At 30.9% G+C, this 16,660-nt stretch overlaps 1 protein-coding gene across 1 annotated transcript in view; it reads left to right on the top strand.

The window, feature by feature from the left end:
• Positions 1–14,109, top strand: part of LOC142319653 (CKLF-like MARVEL transmembrane domain-containing protein 4) — a 66,131-nt gene extending 52,022 nt beyond the window's left edge. The window contains exon 5 of the mRNA XM_075357193.1: positions 5,274–14,109. Within this exon, the coding sequence (XP_075213308.1) occupies positions 5,274–5,411 (138 nt within the window). The 3' untranslated portion in view covers positions 5,412–14,109. The remainder of the gene's footprint in view (positions 1–5,273) is intronic.
• Positions 14,110–16,660: the final 2,551 nt, after the last annotated feature.

Genomic DNA, 16,660 nt, shown 5'->3' with positions numbered 1-16,660 from the left:
ACGGCAGGCACTACGTAAATTTAATCGTAGGCCTACAACAGAACATCTAAATTTATACCGCAGGGCTAGAGCGGTGTGCCGTCGAGTATTCTTGGACGCTTAGAGGAATTCATGGACGAAATACGTGAGCACTATCTCACGCACTACTTCCACGTCTACTGTATGGAAGAAAATTCGTGCAATCTTCGGATCACCGAAACAATCTATTCTTGGTCTTATTGATGAAGGAGAACTCCTTTCATCATCCTCGGAAGTGGCAAATAGTCTAGCAAAATCTTTCCGCTCGGTGTCTCTCACCTCATCATATAATAACGATTTTCAACGGTACAAAATACAAATGGAGGTGTTGTCGTTAAACATTGGTGATTCGGTTGGTGAATTAAACACTCCATTCGTATTTAAAGAATTGTCACATGCACTTAAAAATTCACGGGACACTTCCCCTGGACCGGACAACATTCGCCTTTCCATGCTTTCACACCTTCCTAATTCGGCACTACAACAACTTTTGAATATTTTCAACGGTTTATTCTCCGAACAAGTCTTCCCACCCGGCTGGTCAGAAGCATTTATTGTACCAGTACTAAAACCTGGTAAAGACCAGACGAACCTCTCAAGCTATCGCCCTATTTCATTAACAAGCGTTTTGTGTAAAATAATGGAGAGAATGGTAAACCGCAGACTTACATGGTACTTGGAGAAACATGGCTTTCTATCTCCAGAACAGTGTGGTTTTCGACAAGGACGATCTTCCATTGACCATTTAGTGTCACTAGAAATAGCCATACAAAACGCTTTCCTCAATCGGCAACACCTCGTCGCTATCTTCTTTGATATAAAAAAGGCGTATGACACTGCCTGGCGACGTGGTATCCTTAACACTCTCAAAAAATGGGGAATCAAGGGCAATATGCTTGCTTTTATCCGGGGATTCTTAAATCACCGAACGGCTCGTGTTCGTGTAGATGATTCGCTCTCAGATAGTGTCATCTTAGAGAATGGAGTGCCCCAAGGTAGTGTATTAAGTGCCACCTTATTTTCTGTAGCCATAAATGATATTACCAAATGTGTTCAGGCTCCTGTCTCATGCTCTCTATTTGCTGACGACTTTGCTATCTACATTGCAAGCCGTTCGGCACCTACAGCAGAGAGACTACTGCAGAACACTATATATCACCTTGAAGCTTGGTCCAGGACTACTGGTTTCACATTTTCATCTGAAAAAACAAAATGTGTAGTTTTTTCTCGGCTACGAAACCCTTCTATTCCGCAAATTTTTCTGAACGGAGAGACTATTACTATCTCTACTTACGTCAATTTTTAGGTTTATTTTTTGATAGTCGTCTTACTTGGGTCAAACATTTAAAAGAATTGAAAACAAAATGTTCCAAAATTCTAGATATGATGCGAGTCCTTACTAACACCAACTGGGGAGCCGATAGATCATGTATGATACGTTTTTACTATTCCTTTGTTCGCTCCCGTTTAGATTATGGTTGTGTCGCCTACTCTTCAGCTCGTCAAACCGTGCTTAAAATGCTGGATAGTGTGCATCATGCTTTCCTTCGGCTTGCCACAGGCGCGTTTAGATCAAGTCCTGTCGCAAGCTTACTTGTAGACTGTGGTGAACCATCACTTTGGGATAGACGAGACCAGCTTTTATTATCTTATTTTGCTCGTCTCAGAGGACAGCCAAATCACCCGGTTCTTGAGTCAGTCTTTAAAAATCCTAATCTAGGAAAGTATGAGGATCATCCATGTCGTACTGCACCTGTAGGTGTCCGTACCTGGCGTCTGTTGCAGCATATAAATGTTGACACACCGTCATTCTTTCCTATGTACCCTTGCTCATATCCTCCATGGAGAATAAACCTCATAAATTTTAATTTTGACCTGACTACATATAATAAACAATCAACACCATCTATCGTCTTTCAGCAGATGTTTCAGTGTGTTCTCTCCAAGACGAAACCAGACGCGGTTGTATACACTGATGGATCGAAACAAAACGATACGGTTGGGTGTGCTTTTGTTGTCAATGAAAGAACTTATATGTTTGGTCTCCCCAGTATTACGAGTGTGTTTACCGCTGAACTATATGCTATAAATAAGGCTCTAAACATCATTAACCCTAAATATAGAAAAATTCTTATTTGCAGTGACTCGTGTAGTGCTCTCCATGCCTTAAAAAATTTTTATTCTAAACATCCTATCGTCATTGAAATTTATAACGCAATCGCTGAGTTGAATAATCGCAACACAGAATTAAGTTTTTGCTGGGTCCCTAGCCACGTAGGGATTCCAGGTAATGAACATGCGGATTCTGCTGCCAAAGAAGCATGTAACCAGCCTCCTTTCACCACCCGAGTTGCTACTGCTGATTTCATTAACTATGTAAAACAATTTTTAAAAACAAGGTGGCAAGGTGATTGGACAGCTACCGTTGATAATAAACTCCGTCAGATTAAAGATTCTGTGTTACCATGGAACTCCTCATACAGAAAACCCCGGCGTGAGGAAGTAGTTCTCTGTCGATTGCGGATAGGACACACGAGAGTCACACACGAGTACCTGTTTACAAGAGGACAACCACCTCTGTGCGCAAGATGCAACTGCCGCGTGATTGTGCACCACATACTCGTGGACTGCATATGTTATGCGGCATTGCGTCGTAAATTTAAATTACCTAGTAACATCCGTGGTATCTTGCGTGATGATAAGGAGGTTTTAAACCGGATGTTTATGTTTTTACGTAGTATAGGGTTAACACAAAAAATTTAATACTGTTTCTTATAATTTTTAATACTTTTAGTTTTTTAATAAGTTTATTTTTTTTTTATTATATATATATATTTTTTTTTTCTCTGAATGTTTGATATTTTTATCCGATTAGGAGCCTTTTACACTCCTTATCGGAATTTGTTAAATTTTATAAGTTATTTTTTAATATTTTAAAGACTGACTGTGATATTAGTTGTAAGATTTGTGTGATATTAGTTGTAAGTTTTATCTCCTTTTTTAATTTTAAGTTTTATTTAGTTTTTAACATAGTAGTTAGTTTTAAGTTACATGTTAGTATTTTTGTTATCCGAGAATGGGCCTTTTACACCCATTCCGGATTTGATTTCCTGTGATAGTAGTTTTAAGTTTTAATTAATTTTATTTATTTATCGATTCTCCGGGCGATGATAACGATCATTCGTTTTTCGCCCAAAAAAAAAAAAAAAAAAAAAAAAAAAAATCTAATCGCATGTGCTGATGGAACACGGTTGTGCCGTCCCAGATTAAAATAATGGCGAAATTCTCTATGCGCTCCCTCCACGCTGTCATTGTTTTTTTAAAATGCCTTGATAGCAAATGCACGTTGCACACCACTCCAAGGATCCATGACAACTAAATGGCAGGTTAGGTTAGAGAGGCTGGTGCCACTTATCAAGTGGTACCAATCACCCACGGCTACCAACACAACTTTCAAAATTTCCTGTTTCTTTGAATCACCTGTATGTGTTTATTTGCAAAAAATTCAGTAGCAAGTGTTTATTTGCAAAAAATTCAGTAGCAACTTGCAGCTGTTATTGCTTTTGTTTTTCTGTTACAATTTGATTCACAAATATTTTTTTGAAATGTTTTGCATGCCAGTACTTCATTTAAGATCCCTGAGTTTTTCTTAACTCATTTGGAATTAATTAACCATTAATTGCAAGCCTTAATTGTTTATCAGACAAAACCAGTTCTTGAATTTTTTTTTAGTTTTATTTTTTCCTCCTCTTCTGGAAGTCAATCTTCTTTCCCATCTTTAAATTTCAATGCAATTCAAAGATACTTGACTGCCCCAGACATCACCTTCAAGAGCTACAATATTTTAGTAGCAGTTGCCAATTTTTATCTAAAAGTTGATGTTAACACACCACTCTAAATCTCAATTACTCTTTTTCATACCAAACTTTATAAAAGATTTCTATAATAGCCTACTAAGAAATTGTTCTCACAGCTTAAGGTTTAGAAAAATATTAATTAAAACATCTACAAATCTAATTACTTTCATGATTCTAAGTAAATAACTACAACAGCTAAATGATTGTGAAAATTAAATTGCCACGCCTCATACACAAATTACTGAAGATTTAATTAGTGGATCCCTGTGTTGTGTTTCATTTTTAAAAAAGTGTTAGGTCGTCATGATTATCATTTTTCTTCTATCTAACATGTGCTTTTATAGAAGTTCTGAATGAAGCAATATTTTCATCTCATCTCTTTTTAATTATTTTAAAGTTAATATTTTCTTTCTGACTATCTCTGTTTTACAACGTGCATTTCTTTCTTTCACATTCTGTTTATTCTCTATCATTATTATAAGCATTCTTCTTGCAGATTCATTACTGTATTTAGTTATTCTTTAAATTCATTTTCAAATTTCTACTCTTGAGGAGATTATTCCAGTGTAATTACTCCTCTGCTTGCATTTTGGCATTTGCCGGTGGCTAATTACCATAGCACTTGATTGTTACATAAAATTATTGCTCTGGAATTGCAATAAAAATGTTTTCTTTTAGTAAATTTATTTTTTGATAAACTTAAACCAATGGTTTTTTTTTATTTTGCAAGACAAAGTTGTAAAAAATTGTTTAAAGTTTTGTAGTGTTAGTTGTCTGCTGACCAATATCCTCAAATACAGCCAACATCTTTAAAAAAATTCATCTGTAAATTTAAAAGTTAAATTATAAAGATTAAATATAATAATGTAGGTATTTGATTATTAAAAATCAGATTTAATTAATTTCAAGAAAATTGATATTCATTTCATCACTACCATTTCATATTATTCAAGTGTGTTTAAGATACATCCTTTTATATGTTAATGTAAAGTATCTAGGTTTTTATTTTATGATCTACTGACAAAAGAGTTTATTATGACAACTATCTGTTTAATACTTTACAGCTGATGATGAATCCATCAATTCAAAAAGTTTTTTATTCCAACCAGTAAGTTTATATTAAGGTTGCGTGCTACTTTTGTGTGTGTGTGTGTAGGTGATTTTTTCTATTATTATTAATCACCACACTCAATGTATTTAATAAAATTGTGTTTTATTTATACACAAAGAAAGAAAGGGAGAGAGAAATTTATCTTATTAATTATTCTTTTTTGTTTTGAATTAAAAACGAAACCATTTTATTTCTTTGTATTAAAATTGTATAAGTTTCCACTAATCTTTTATATTGTTAAACAATATATGTTTTTCACAATCTTACATCTTTTTTTTTTTTTATAGTTCTTTGGATTCTGTGCACTAGTGGTGTATGGATACGGTGCATTTTTAAAATATGAAGCAATACGAAGTGGTCAGATAGCACAAGGAGAACGACACATTTCAAAGACGACATCTGCTGTTACCTCTCCTGCTTATTAATTTTCTTTATAACATCGATTTCCTATGTTATGGTTCATTTATATTCATTTTTCATCCATTTTTTTCCCATTGTATATATATTTCATAATTCTATTTATCTTTGTAATTTATTTTTACATGAACTGTAATGTTGATTATTGTATTTTTGTTTTTACACCAGTGAAATGTTGATTAACTTCATAGAAAAGAAATTTCTCTAAGAAAAAAATTTTTAATTATTGTACTAATGAATTACCATAAAACTACTCATAAAATAGAAACAGAGAATCAAGGCAGGTTTAAAATGAGAAGAAATTCTAATTTAAAAAACGTTTTAACTTGGTATCTTCTAGAGTAAATTTGAATATCTTAAGTACTCCTTGATTGTATAATATATTATTTTCAGTTTTCACAAAGGTACCATCTAGTTTTCAATGGTAGTTATATTAATGGAAAAGGTTCCACACTTCATCTTGAATTAAACTGTTAATGCTACAAGCAACAAATTAAAGATATTAAGCAATAATATTATGTGTTACAGGAAAAAAGTATTTTTCCATACGAAAAATATCAAAGAAGTATAGAAAAACAACATGCCTAAGAGAGATTAATATTAAAAAATAAAAGAGTAATTTTTTTCTATATTATTTGTCATTATATTGTAATATGTCCTGTATTCATTATGCAGTACAGTTATGGTAAATGAATCTCATTTTTAATCTAAAATTCTTGATAATCCCAACAAGCAATGAATAACCTTTAATTAATTAAAAACCGTAAATTTATCTTAATTTCAGGATTTTTAGTTTTAATAAAAATAAATAAGTTCTTCTAAAAAATTATATTAATTTAAAAAATTATTGCTGAGTACACCATTTAAATGTAGTAAGTAGCCTCTACAATAAATTACATCATTTGACTGATTCCTTAAACATTATTCAATATAATAAACTAATCTGTGTTTTTGTACTTTTTATAAAATTAAGATAATTTTGATATTTTTTATCGATTCATAAAAATTAAATTAATAAATTGTTTCTTTCTGATTGAAGAAAATAAAAAATAATTATTAGTGAAAATTCAGATTCAGATGGAATTGTAGAAATGTTGGTTCTAAAGTTGAAATAACTGTCAAAGAAAAAAGTAATTTAATAAAGTAAAATTTGAAATTCTTACAAATTTCCTTTTAAATCTGACAATAAAACTTAACAAAATACAAACTGGATTGAATAAAAAATTTAATAGTGGTGATTAAAATGATTTAACAGGACAATCAAAGTTAGAAATGATTTATGTCAACTCCTGATTATCCACGATAATAACCGGGAAGAGGATTGAACTGTAGATCTGCAAGTCTGCAGCAAAATCGAACTATAGAACTTGTATTTTTATGGAAGTTCTTAATGAAGCAATATTTTCATCTCATCTCTTTTTAATTATTTTAAATCTAATACTTTCTTTCTTAATATTTAATTGAGTAATATGTGTTAAACTGGCCTAATACTATACTGCAGTTTAATATTTACATGTACTGTTATATTAAGGTATAGTAACAGCAAATAATAAAATACAGTAAATTACACTATTACATAAAAGTAATATACAGAAGTGTTTTAAAAATATGTGTTGGCAATTTTTTTTTATCATTGGTGTTGTGGAGGAATACCATTTACGTACTTCCCACAAGTGGGGGAGTGTCGGACTTGCACGGGTTTGGCTAGATGTTATTACAAAGAGCCTATGTGTGCCTGCACCCTACTGCCTAAAACTTCTAGTTCACTGTTCCTCCCCACCCTTGGTCAAATCAGCAATTAAGCATAGCACAACCCCGGGGGTGCCTTTGAGCTTAGGGGGTCAAGAGTCCCCGTGCATCATCACCACCGTCCATCAACACCACACAGATGAACGACGACTCTGCAGAGGGCTGTCCATCACCCCTTCGCTCTCGTCAGTTCTTCACTTGGACTCAGGACTTTTAATTGTGTCAGTTTATAACTTTTAATAGTACCTGCCTCGGTTTTTTTTTCACGTTTTATCTCTTATTTTGAACCCAACCTAACAGACCCTTGGAGTCCCCCGGCCACACTTATTGGAACTGGCACACCTAGGCATGCCTACCCTTGCAACCAGAGCTGTTTGTCCATCCCTACGCTAAAATCCTCTGCGCCAACTTTTCATATCTTTGTCGTGTAGCATTGCTATATTGTATACTCATCTGCCAACTTCCAGTGATTCGGTGAAGTAATCATGTATGCAATGAAATTGTCAGGTGTCAGTCTCTCGATAGCCTGGTGCTCAGCCCATTCCGGCCATCTGAACAGGATATGTTCCACCGTATCCTCACTATCACAATACATATACCTATTGGAATATCTCCTATCTACCCTGAATAAATATTCTTAAAAATTTCCATGTCCTGTTAAAATTAAAGCGTGGTATAAAAAACTTATTTCCCCATATTTCCTGTTACGTCATGCAGATAAATCAGCAATCAAACGCTTTGTCCATAACGACTTGTTACCTGCTCGCCAACTGTCTTATCAGTTATTCAAGGTAATAATCTTAGCCTCTGTTTTCCTCATACCCTGATATATATATCTGTTCTTTCCCTTACCTGTAAGGAACTGATGCCAACACACACGCAGACTTGTAGGATACCGTGCGATATGCCGAAACAAACCCAATAGTGACCCACGATGGAAACGCCACAGTTTTTTCAGATTTCTATTAATTGTCACATCTCGATTCCCCCCCCGAGGGGAGAAGATACCACCTCGTAGCATATCCGGTCGCTACACCACCCCCTCCGTTCCTAGCCAGTAGTGGCTTTAACGGTATTAATTGTCACAGTGGAATCCCAAACTGGGGCCATGTACAATAAGGTGGAAGTAATAGCTGACATGGTTAGTCTTTTAGAATCCCTAGGCGCAGCCTGTGAGGTCATCAGCACTTTCAGTGTCCCAAGTGTCCTCTCTGCCCTGTTGCAACTCTTCAGCACATGATCGCTAAATCTGCAGGCTCGATCTATGACGACCCCCAGATACTAAAGTCTACTCCTGGCCTGTATTTGATGACCACCCTCAAAAACTATGGGCCCAATCTTATTCCTCCCCATGAGGGTGATGTATTCGCACTTGCCTGATGCTAGCTGTAGGGTGTGTTCATCCCGGTGTCTATTGATGCTAGGGTCACATTGCCACATTCTTCAACCTCGCCTTCTGATCTACCACTTATGAGGACTGAGAGATCATCCGCATAAGCGATGATCTCAACACCCTCGGGTAAAGTCAAATTAAGAACACCATTGTACACTATTACCCAGTACCGATCCCTGCGGGATCCCCCTCAAATATCCGAAAACTTAAACTACTGGATTGATCCGCAATGACTCATCTGTCACTTAAACATTCACAAATTTACCTCTGTAAATTTATACTTAGTCCTTTCTCTCTTAAACCGGACATTATGACATTTCGAGGTAGGGACTCGAATGCATTACAGATGTCCAATGTAATAAACAACAGCACATCTCTTGTTTGATTCGAGCAGCCCAATCCCTTGCAACCGCCTGCAATGTAGAGCAGCCACAACAAAAACCATATTGATTAGGGTATATGCCCGCATCAAGTTCCTCATGATCTGATGCGGGACACCAGTATTCTCTCAACCGTCTTGCCCATATTGCTTAGTAAGCACAATGGCTAGTACTCCATATTAATCTCATCTCTGGCGTATTTAGGTAGATATACTAATCGCAATTCCTTCTAACATTTAGGAGAGCACCTGTTCTCTAAGCCATGGTTCGCAATATCAGTAATTTCCCATGGAATCCTTCTTACTAAGTCTTTTAATAATGGCAGCCAGTATTTCATTGGGTGCAGGACTTTTATAATCTCTTAATTTAAGGACAGCTGCAGTGACCTCCTCTTGCAAAAAGTGCTTTGTTTCGCACTCTCATCTATGTAATGAAATGAAATAGCAAAAAAATAAAAATCACCAAACAATCCTTAAATGTGATTAGCAGACATAATGAAGCAAATATTACGCTGATATACTGTCACATTCTGTCATCGGTCTTCAAAAGTATGGAAAATAATGATATATAAGACTATTCTATAAATATTTTTGTTGAATTGTTTAAATTAAAATACTTTCTGCTGCATATTAAAGAAATTATGTCAGATCAATGATGGCATTTTACATTCAAAAAGCAAAAATTCATTCTATATCTTGTACTAAAAGTGTCAGTGTAAGCCTATAGAATAGTAATACTTATATATTTAGTGAAATACTCCAAAATGGAGTTGTAGTAAAATGTGATGTTCTTTCGTGTGGAAGGCTGTGGGTTTGATTACTAGTCATCAGGCTGTCATTTTTCACATGTTATAATTCATTTCTCATTGACAGTAATTCAACGTAGTACTTGTAGTTATTAGTAACAATCAATATATACTAATTTAAATATTTGAAAGGTTAAATTAGATAATTTAAACACATTAGATAATTATATGTTATAATTAGATATTTATAAAAATAATCAATGAAATTTACTTTGTGGCAAGCAAAATAAAAAAGTTCAATGATTTAATAATATCAGAGTTTAACTGGCAAACCACCCTTAAAACCCTTTAACATGTTACTTATGCAGGTAACTGTGACCCCCTATTTGTGTGGGTTTTTTAAAATAAAAGTACAGAAATCAGCATGTTAGTTGAATTTATTTTAACTTCTACTTAAGATATGTGTATAGTTTTTCAAACTTAAATAGTAAACATTCTAGAAAACTGATTAATAAATGTTTTAACTTGAAAAAGAAGATATACAATTAGATTAAAAGGTTTTGTTAGTGTGATAGATCTCAAAACATGGATCTATGCACAAGCCAGCTTCACAGTTATACAAGCCAGCAAACTTAAACCCCAAGTTGTTACTATCAGTGACTTGTAAAGCATCCTTAGAAAATAAATCAGTCATTATATTAAAAATATCATCTCGTAGGTCTACTGCATCACCAGAACCATGGTGCATTAAACTACCAAATTCATCCTCATCATCAGTCTCATCTAATGTAACAATATAAAAATGTTCAGCATCAGAGAAATCAGAGTCTGATGCTAAGTCATCTAATAACCTTGATACTTCATTATCAGTCACAAAAGCACTATTTTCTGCTATGTTTGAACTGTTTACTTTCTATAAAAAAATATCCGTCTAACACAAATTGAAAACAACAAATCAAGTGCATAAAAATTCACAAAAAACAATACAGTAAAGAAAGAAAACTCTTTATAAAATAGTTCATCATTATAAACATGATGTTTTTGTAATTACACTAACGAAAGAAAACATACTGTAAGCACAATGTTTTTATAACAAAAGTTGCAAAATCATAAGTGTAATCTGAACAACAACATTCAACAATGCGGCAGAAATTGGAATGACAGCAGCGTGGTGGAAAGAATAGGCCACAGTAAAGGAACGTTCAAAACAGCTGCTTCTTTTGGCAATTGTTTCAGAAATTAGGCCGGTAAGTAACATTTTGTAGCCAAATGATACTATTTCCCTATATTACTAAATTGAGTCCAAATTATTTTACACAGCAATGGCTGATAGCAATACACGAGGCATACTATTATGGCAAAATGTTGTGGGATTGAATTTTCACTGCCATAATAGTTCGGCAAAACGCGTCTAAAGGTTAAAACACCTTGGGATGCTAAAAATTTAGCATCACTACTCTAGAAGATAACTAAGGTTAAAGATTTCATATAAAATATAAATATGGAAGTAGTTATGTTGTGTAGCAGTTTTAAATATTTTCTTAAAAATGAATATGAAATGAAAATTCTTAAGACATATTGAATTAGGATATTTTTTTATATAATTTATGTTTGCAGTACTATTAGATTTTAATATTTTTGTTAAGTGTGCACTTTTAATCTGCACTCAGTTCACCTTATACCTGTTAATTAATTAAAAAAAAAAAAAAAACTAATAATAATAAACTAACTTATGTTCATATTCATTTCACTTCATTTCATCATGTAATATTTATTTAATAATTATAAGCAACTGTATCTGATAATGTACTTATGCAGTGATATTATTTAACTAACAACATTCCTATACTGTTCTTATTTCTTTATAAAAAGTCTGTCTTAACTAGTATTATTATTGTTATTTTTTTCTTATTATTATATCACCTTGTTAATAATTTTATATGTTCATTTTATGTTAACTTTAGAGTCTTATTTATTTTGTTAATTTAATTTTAATGTATATAGTTTTTAGGTAAATAATTAATTGTTAAATATACTAATGTTTCCTGATTTTTTTTATTATTCCATTCTCATTCACTAGATGTATGAAAATGTTAAATCTATTTTATTTTTAATTTAAAATAATTTGATACACAATACAACCCAATCAATCCAAAGATGAGAACAATTCACATAAGGATCTAAGAAATAAACATTCTTATGTAATACTTAAAAGTAAAAGTGTAAAGTGGTGTACAATGGCTTAAATTAATTTATATTTGTGTAAAATTCAAAGAGGTCATAGAAAACATATCTTTTGCAAAACTTGAATTATACTACATTAGATAGATATTAAAAAAACTACTAAAATTGATTATTTACTGAAAAATTTGATTAACAACTTAAATTTTAAATATTTTGTTAGCTAGTTCATAGGAATTATACATTCAGTAAAAATTCACTTGCATTGTATTCAAATAAACCACCAAATAATTTTTATCTGCTGATATTTCACATTAGCAGTAGATATCAATTTTATCATATTACTGTAAATGACAGAAGCTCTTTTCTTAACACTAAGAAGTATGGTCAATTTTAATGGTTTTTTAGAATATCCATTTAATAAAGTAGCAGTTATTACAAAAATGTGATTTTTTTGTGATAACTGAAAAAAGTGGTAAAATGAATTGATTAAAAATTTTAATGTTAATAACATTGTGTTATTGCTAGTGTGTAATACATAAATCTTAGTTTATGTTTACTTTACTTACATTTAAAGTATTTTGTACTAAAATTTTGATATATGTAGAATAGAGTTTCGGATTTTGTTTAATATAAAAGAAAAAAAAATCCTGTGTTTTCTAAATTCTGAACACGTGCGCTTTGATTTGATGTAAAGAATAACTCAAAATTACAGTACAAAAAATTTGCATAAAAATGTGACATCGTACAGGTAATACCATATTATTGATGAAAGACATAAAAACTTTTGATAAATTTTGACATATTTTTGTTAAATTTATTTATAGAAACCATTAATTATCTCGAATAGAATTGATTTAATTACAAACTTAAAATAATACTTCATAAAAATAGTGTCGTAAAATATGACATACTCTTAATTTTGGAGTAATTTTGAAAAAAATTATATATAAATTCTTTCTTAAAATTCAGTCAATTCCCTGTATAAGAAATCTGAATGATTTAGTCAGTATTATTGTGTGCCTTAAAAATCTTTTTTCCAATTTTTTCTTTCTTTTTAAGTTGCATCAGTTTTCTGAATTCATTCATTTTTGTATTTATTTTAAATCAGGAATTCTTTTTCAGTGATTTTTATTTTGGAGAAGACTATTACAATCATTATCTACTGCTGCATTTCAGCTCTTATCATCTTTTTAAAAAAGAATAACACCTTAGGAATAATTTGGCTTAACCCTAGACCCAACAACATCATTCATAAAAATAAATAACCATTTGTAAAAAATAAATAATAAGTAAGAGAAAAATGTTATGGTTGCATATTAGTAGAACCAACATCTCTTTATTTTGTATTTCAATGGAATTACATTGTATCAAGTGTAAGTATTTAATATATATTTGTTACTATTTTTATTATTATTATCATCAATACATAAGTGCATTAATAAACAATATTCAATTGATAATTTCTGTTCACTTTAAAATGTCAGAATATCTGTATTATTACTTTTTCTATCACTGACTTCATACATATATACATCTTTTTGTAAACACAAAGGTTCTTAGAAATCTTCTTCCATGTAAAATACTAAATAGAGATTATGCAGTACCATCAACAATGTTAATCCTTTGCGGTCAGACAGGCAGTATAGCTGGCCACAGCCCGCTTTCAGGCAGTTCGGAATATTTACAGCATTAACAGTGCTCATCACAGCTTGGGCAGCCATCAGAACTGGTCGTTTACCTGTCATTGTTGGCTTAGCTGCCATCATGACTGCTCTGCCCCACCAGCTTGGAATTGTTCATTCATTCCTAAATATTTATGTAGGGCATTTAATTAAAAAAAAAAAAAAAAAAAATACCATTATTTTATATAATTTTATTGACACAAAGAATAGCTTAACATAGTTTTGATTAATTTTTACTTTACTGATTATAACAGAATAAAATAATATTTAAAACGAAACTTTGTAATATAAGAAAATTGTCCAACGTATTTGTTGCGTAGCATAGTCTTTTGTTGAAAGACTGTGCTGGGATACGAAAAAATAGATCGGGTAATGTAATACACAATTAGTTAAAAGGTTGTCTGATAGGTTACAGCACTAATCACAGAACTCAGAAGAAATATACTGTTTCTGTAGCAACATGTTTTGAGTGACCAGTACTGCTGGCTGTCAGGGTGTTCAAGGGATTTTAAACTGGCCATTACTGCTGGCCATCTGAGCTGTGAGGAACACGACTGCAAAAAATTCTGATTTGACAGGTAAAATGGCTACGGCCAGTATTACTGGCCACCCGACCCCAGTGGACTAATTTTAAATATGTCATCCGACTGCAAAGGGTTAAAGAAACATTCCCAAAACATTAACATACTTATAAAAATCATTGATATATTGTGTTCAATCAAGACTAAAAAATAACAAAGCATATCTCATAATATCTCCGATGTTCTTCAGAACTTCTCTTAATAGAAATAAACAAGTGTTAATCTTTCAATATTTGTTATCTAGATTAAGAAATTATTGTAAATATATATTTAGATACTGCTGTTAGTATTTTGTTCTTATTCATGTATCCAGATTTTCTGGATATGGTAGAAAAATTTAGTTATTGTAGATACAGTATACATACTGTATGACGAGATTTCACTAGCCTTTTGTTGCATTTAATAAAATAATAAGCTGTCAGAAATGAAGATAATTAATTTTGTTAAAGGATTGTTTGAATTTTAAATACTTATATATTTTTTATATGAATTACATGACCTTATTTACTTGTAGTTAAATGACTAATTTATCAAACTGAAACAGACAATTTCATATATAAATTTTTAATTCTGTTATCATTTATTAAATTTTCTGTATTAATGTACTTACTTAATAAGTAACAATAGGATGACATTACTTTATATGTGCATATTACACTTAGTAAAACAAGCAATAATAACAGAAGAAACAATAATCAGATGTACTGTTTTAAGCAGTAATAATAAGTATTTTTACTTTTTATGTTGATTTATTGTAATATTTTGTGAATTTGAAATGATATCATATAGTACATTTTTTTGTTTGTAGAAATCAAGTAATATATATATATATATTTTCTAACTTTTTCTTACTTTTTTCTTACAAAAAGAAAATTAACATTGGACAGAAATTATGTATTTTTCAGTAATTAATGAATGTTTTTCATTTAAGTATACTTCAGTAATTTGTTAACTATATTCTTTTACGCAATTAATTTTTTTCTGAATAATTATTTTTCCAGATAAATTTTATTATAAATAATTGAGCTTTATAGATTTGTTAATACTTATTCTATTTTATCTAAATAAAGATGTTAACTGTTATTCAAAGTTGAACGTGATACTGGTCTACACAATGTAATTTTATTTTTTTATATTTTAGATAAGTTGGATTTGAAATTAATAATCAATCAATTTTATTGATTGCTAATTTTATCACAGTTTATTTGCAACCTATTGCAAATAAAGTGTGTTAGATTTGTATTTATAAAAATTACTCAAATTCTCCATCCTAAGTCCAATGGGTATAAATTACAAAAACTTACTATATTGCAGATATATTTCTAAAGCTGATAATCTTAATTTACTTGAAAATTTTTTACCTCATCAGCTTTCATAATGGAACAATAGCATCTCTGTCTTTTATCCAGAACATTCTACATTTGAGGTAAGTTTCACAAGCTATAAAATAATTTCTCAGCTCAAAAAAAAAAACTACTAACAAAAGTGTCATTACTAAAAAATAAATAAATAAAATTTGTAGTGATTCTTTATATCGTTAATCATAAACTATTGTTATCCAAACAACTTTAGGAAAATCTCCCTAACAATCCCTTTATAGTTAAAACCCTTTAAAGTAGATAAAACTTTCAACATTTTTATAATATTGGTATAATATTTTATAAAATTTCTTCTATATTCTTTATCAATTTACTGTCAAGTGTCTGCGTTAAATATTGGTTTTTATTATCATCTGATAATTGCCAATTAAAAAAAAGTTTCTCGTTAAGAAGTGAGTGCACATGTACCAAAATAATTGTTATATGTATGTTTGTAGTAACGTTATCAACATATTTTGTTAATAAAATTCTTAATTATTAGTCGGAGAGTGAATATTGATATCTTAATAGCATACGTATGATGTATGGAAATTACATCTAAATGGAAATAGATTAAGAACATAAAAGTGTTTAACTATTGTGTTATTTTACATAAAGCGTTTATTTAAATTTATCAATTTTATTTAAGAAATAGAGTCTCACCATTTGTTATTGGTATTTATTAACAGCTAATAATCACACTAGTTGATTTACTTAACTTAAACTTAAATTTCAATTTTAATTTTAGTTTTTATGTTGATAACTTAAAAATAATATAATGGTTTATTAATAAAATAATTTTAATAAAGATTTATTTTAAAAAATTAGAAGGAATGATGGACTGTACAAGAAAAAGAAAACTAGGCTTTTTTGGGCATTTAAAAATAATGGAGGAAGCTTAACAAAATCTTCAATTATCTTTGAAAATTAAAAACTGAAAATAACCGGTTTCAAAAAATCTGATGGAAATAAATATTAAAAAAGAATAAATTTTGAACCAAAATACTTTCAGAGATAAAATAAAAGATTTCAAGAGTGTACAGGAAAACAAAGAGGAAAAAGGGGTAGAAAATTCCCCCAAAAAAGAGAGAAAGACAAAGTTAGTCAAAGAATGAGAGTACTGACAGAATGGGAAAGAAAATACTAAATAAAATTATTTTTTTTAATCTGATCCAAACAAAAAAA

The sequence above is a fragment of the Lycorma delicatula genome, chromosome 2 (assembly GCF_047948215.1).
Source record: "Lycorma delicatula isolate Av1 chromosome 2, ASM4794821v1, whole genome shotgun sequence".
In the NCBI taxonomy this organism is placed as follows: Eukaryota; Metazoa; Arthropoda; class Insecta; order Hemiptera; family Fulgoridae; genus Lycorma; species Lycorma delicatula.
The sequence above is the reverse complement of the archived record's forward strand: the minus strand, read 5'-3'. Positions and strand labels throughout refer to the sequence as shown.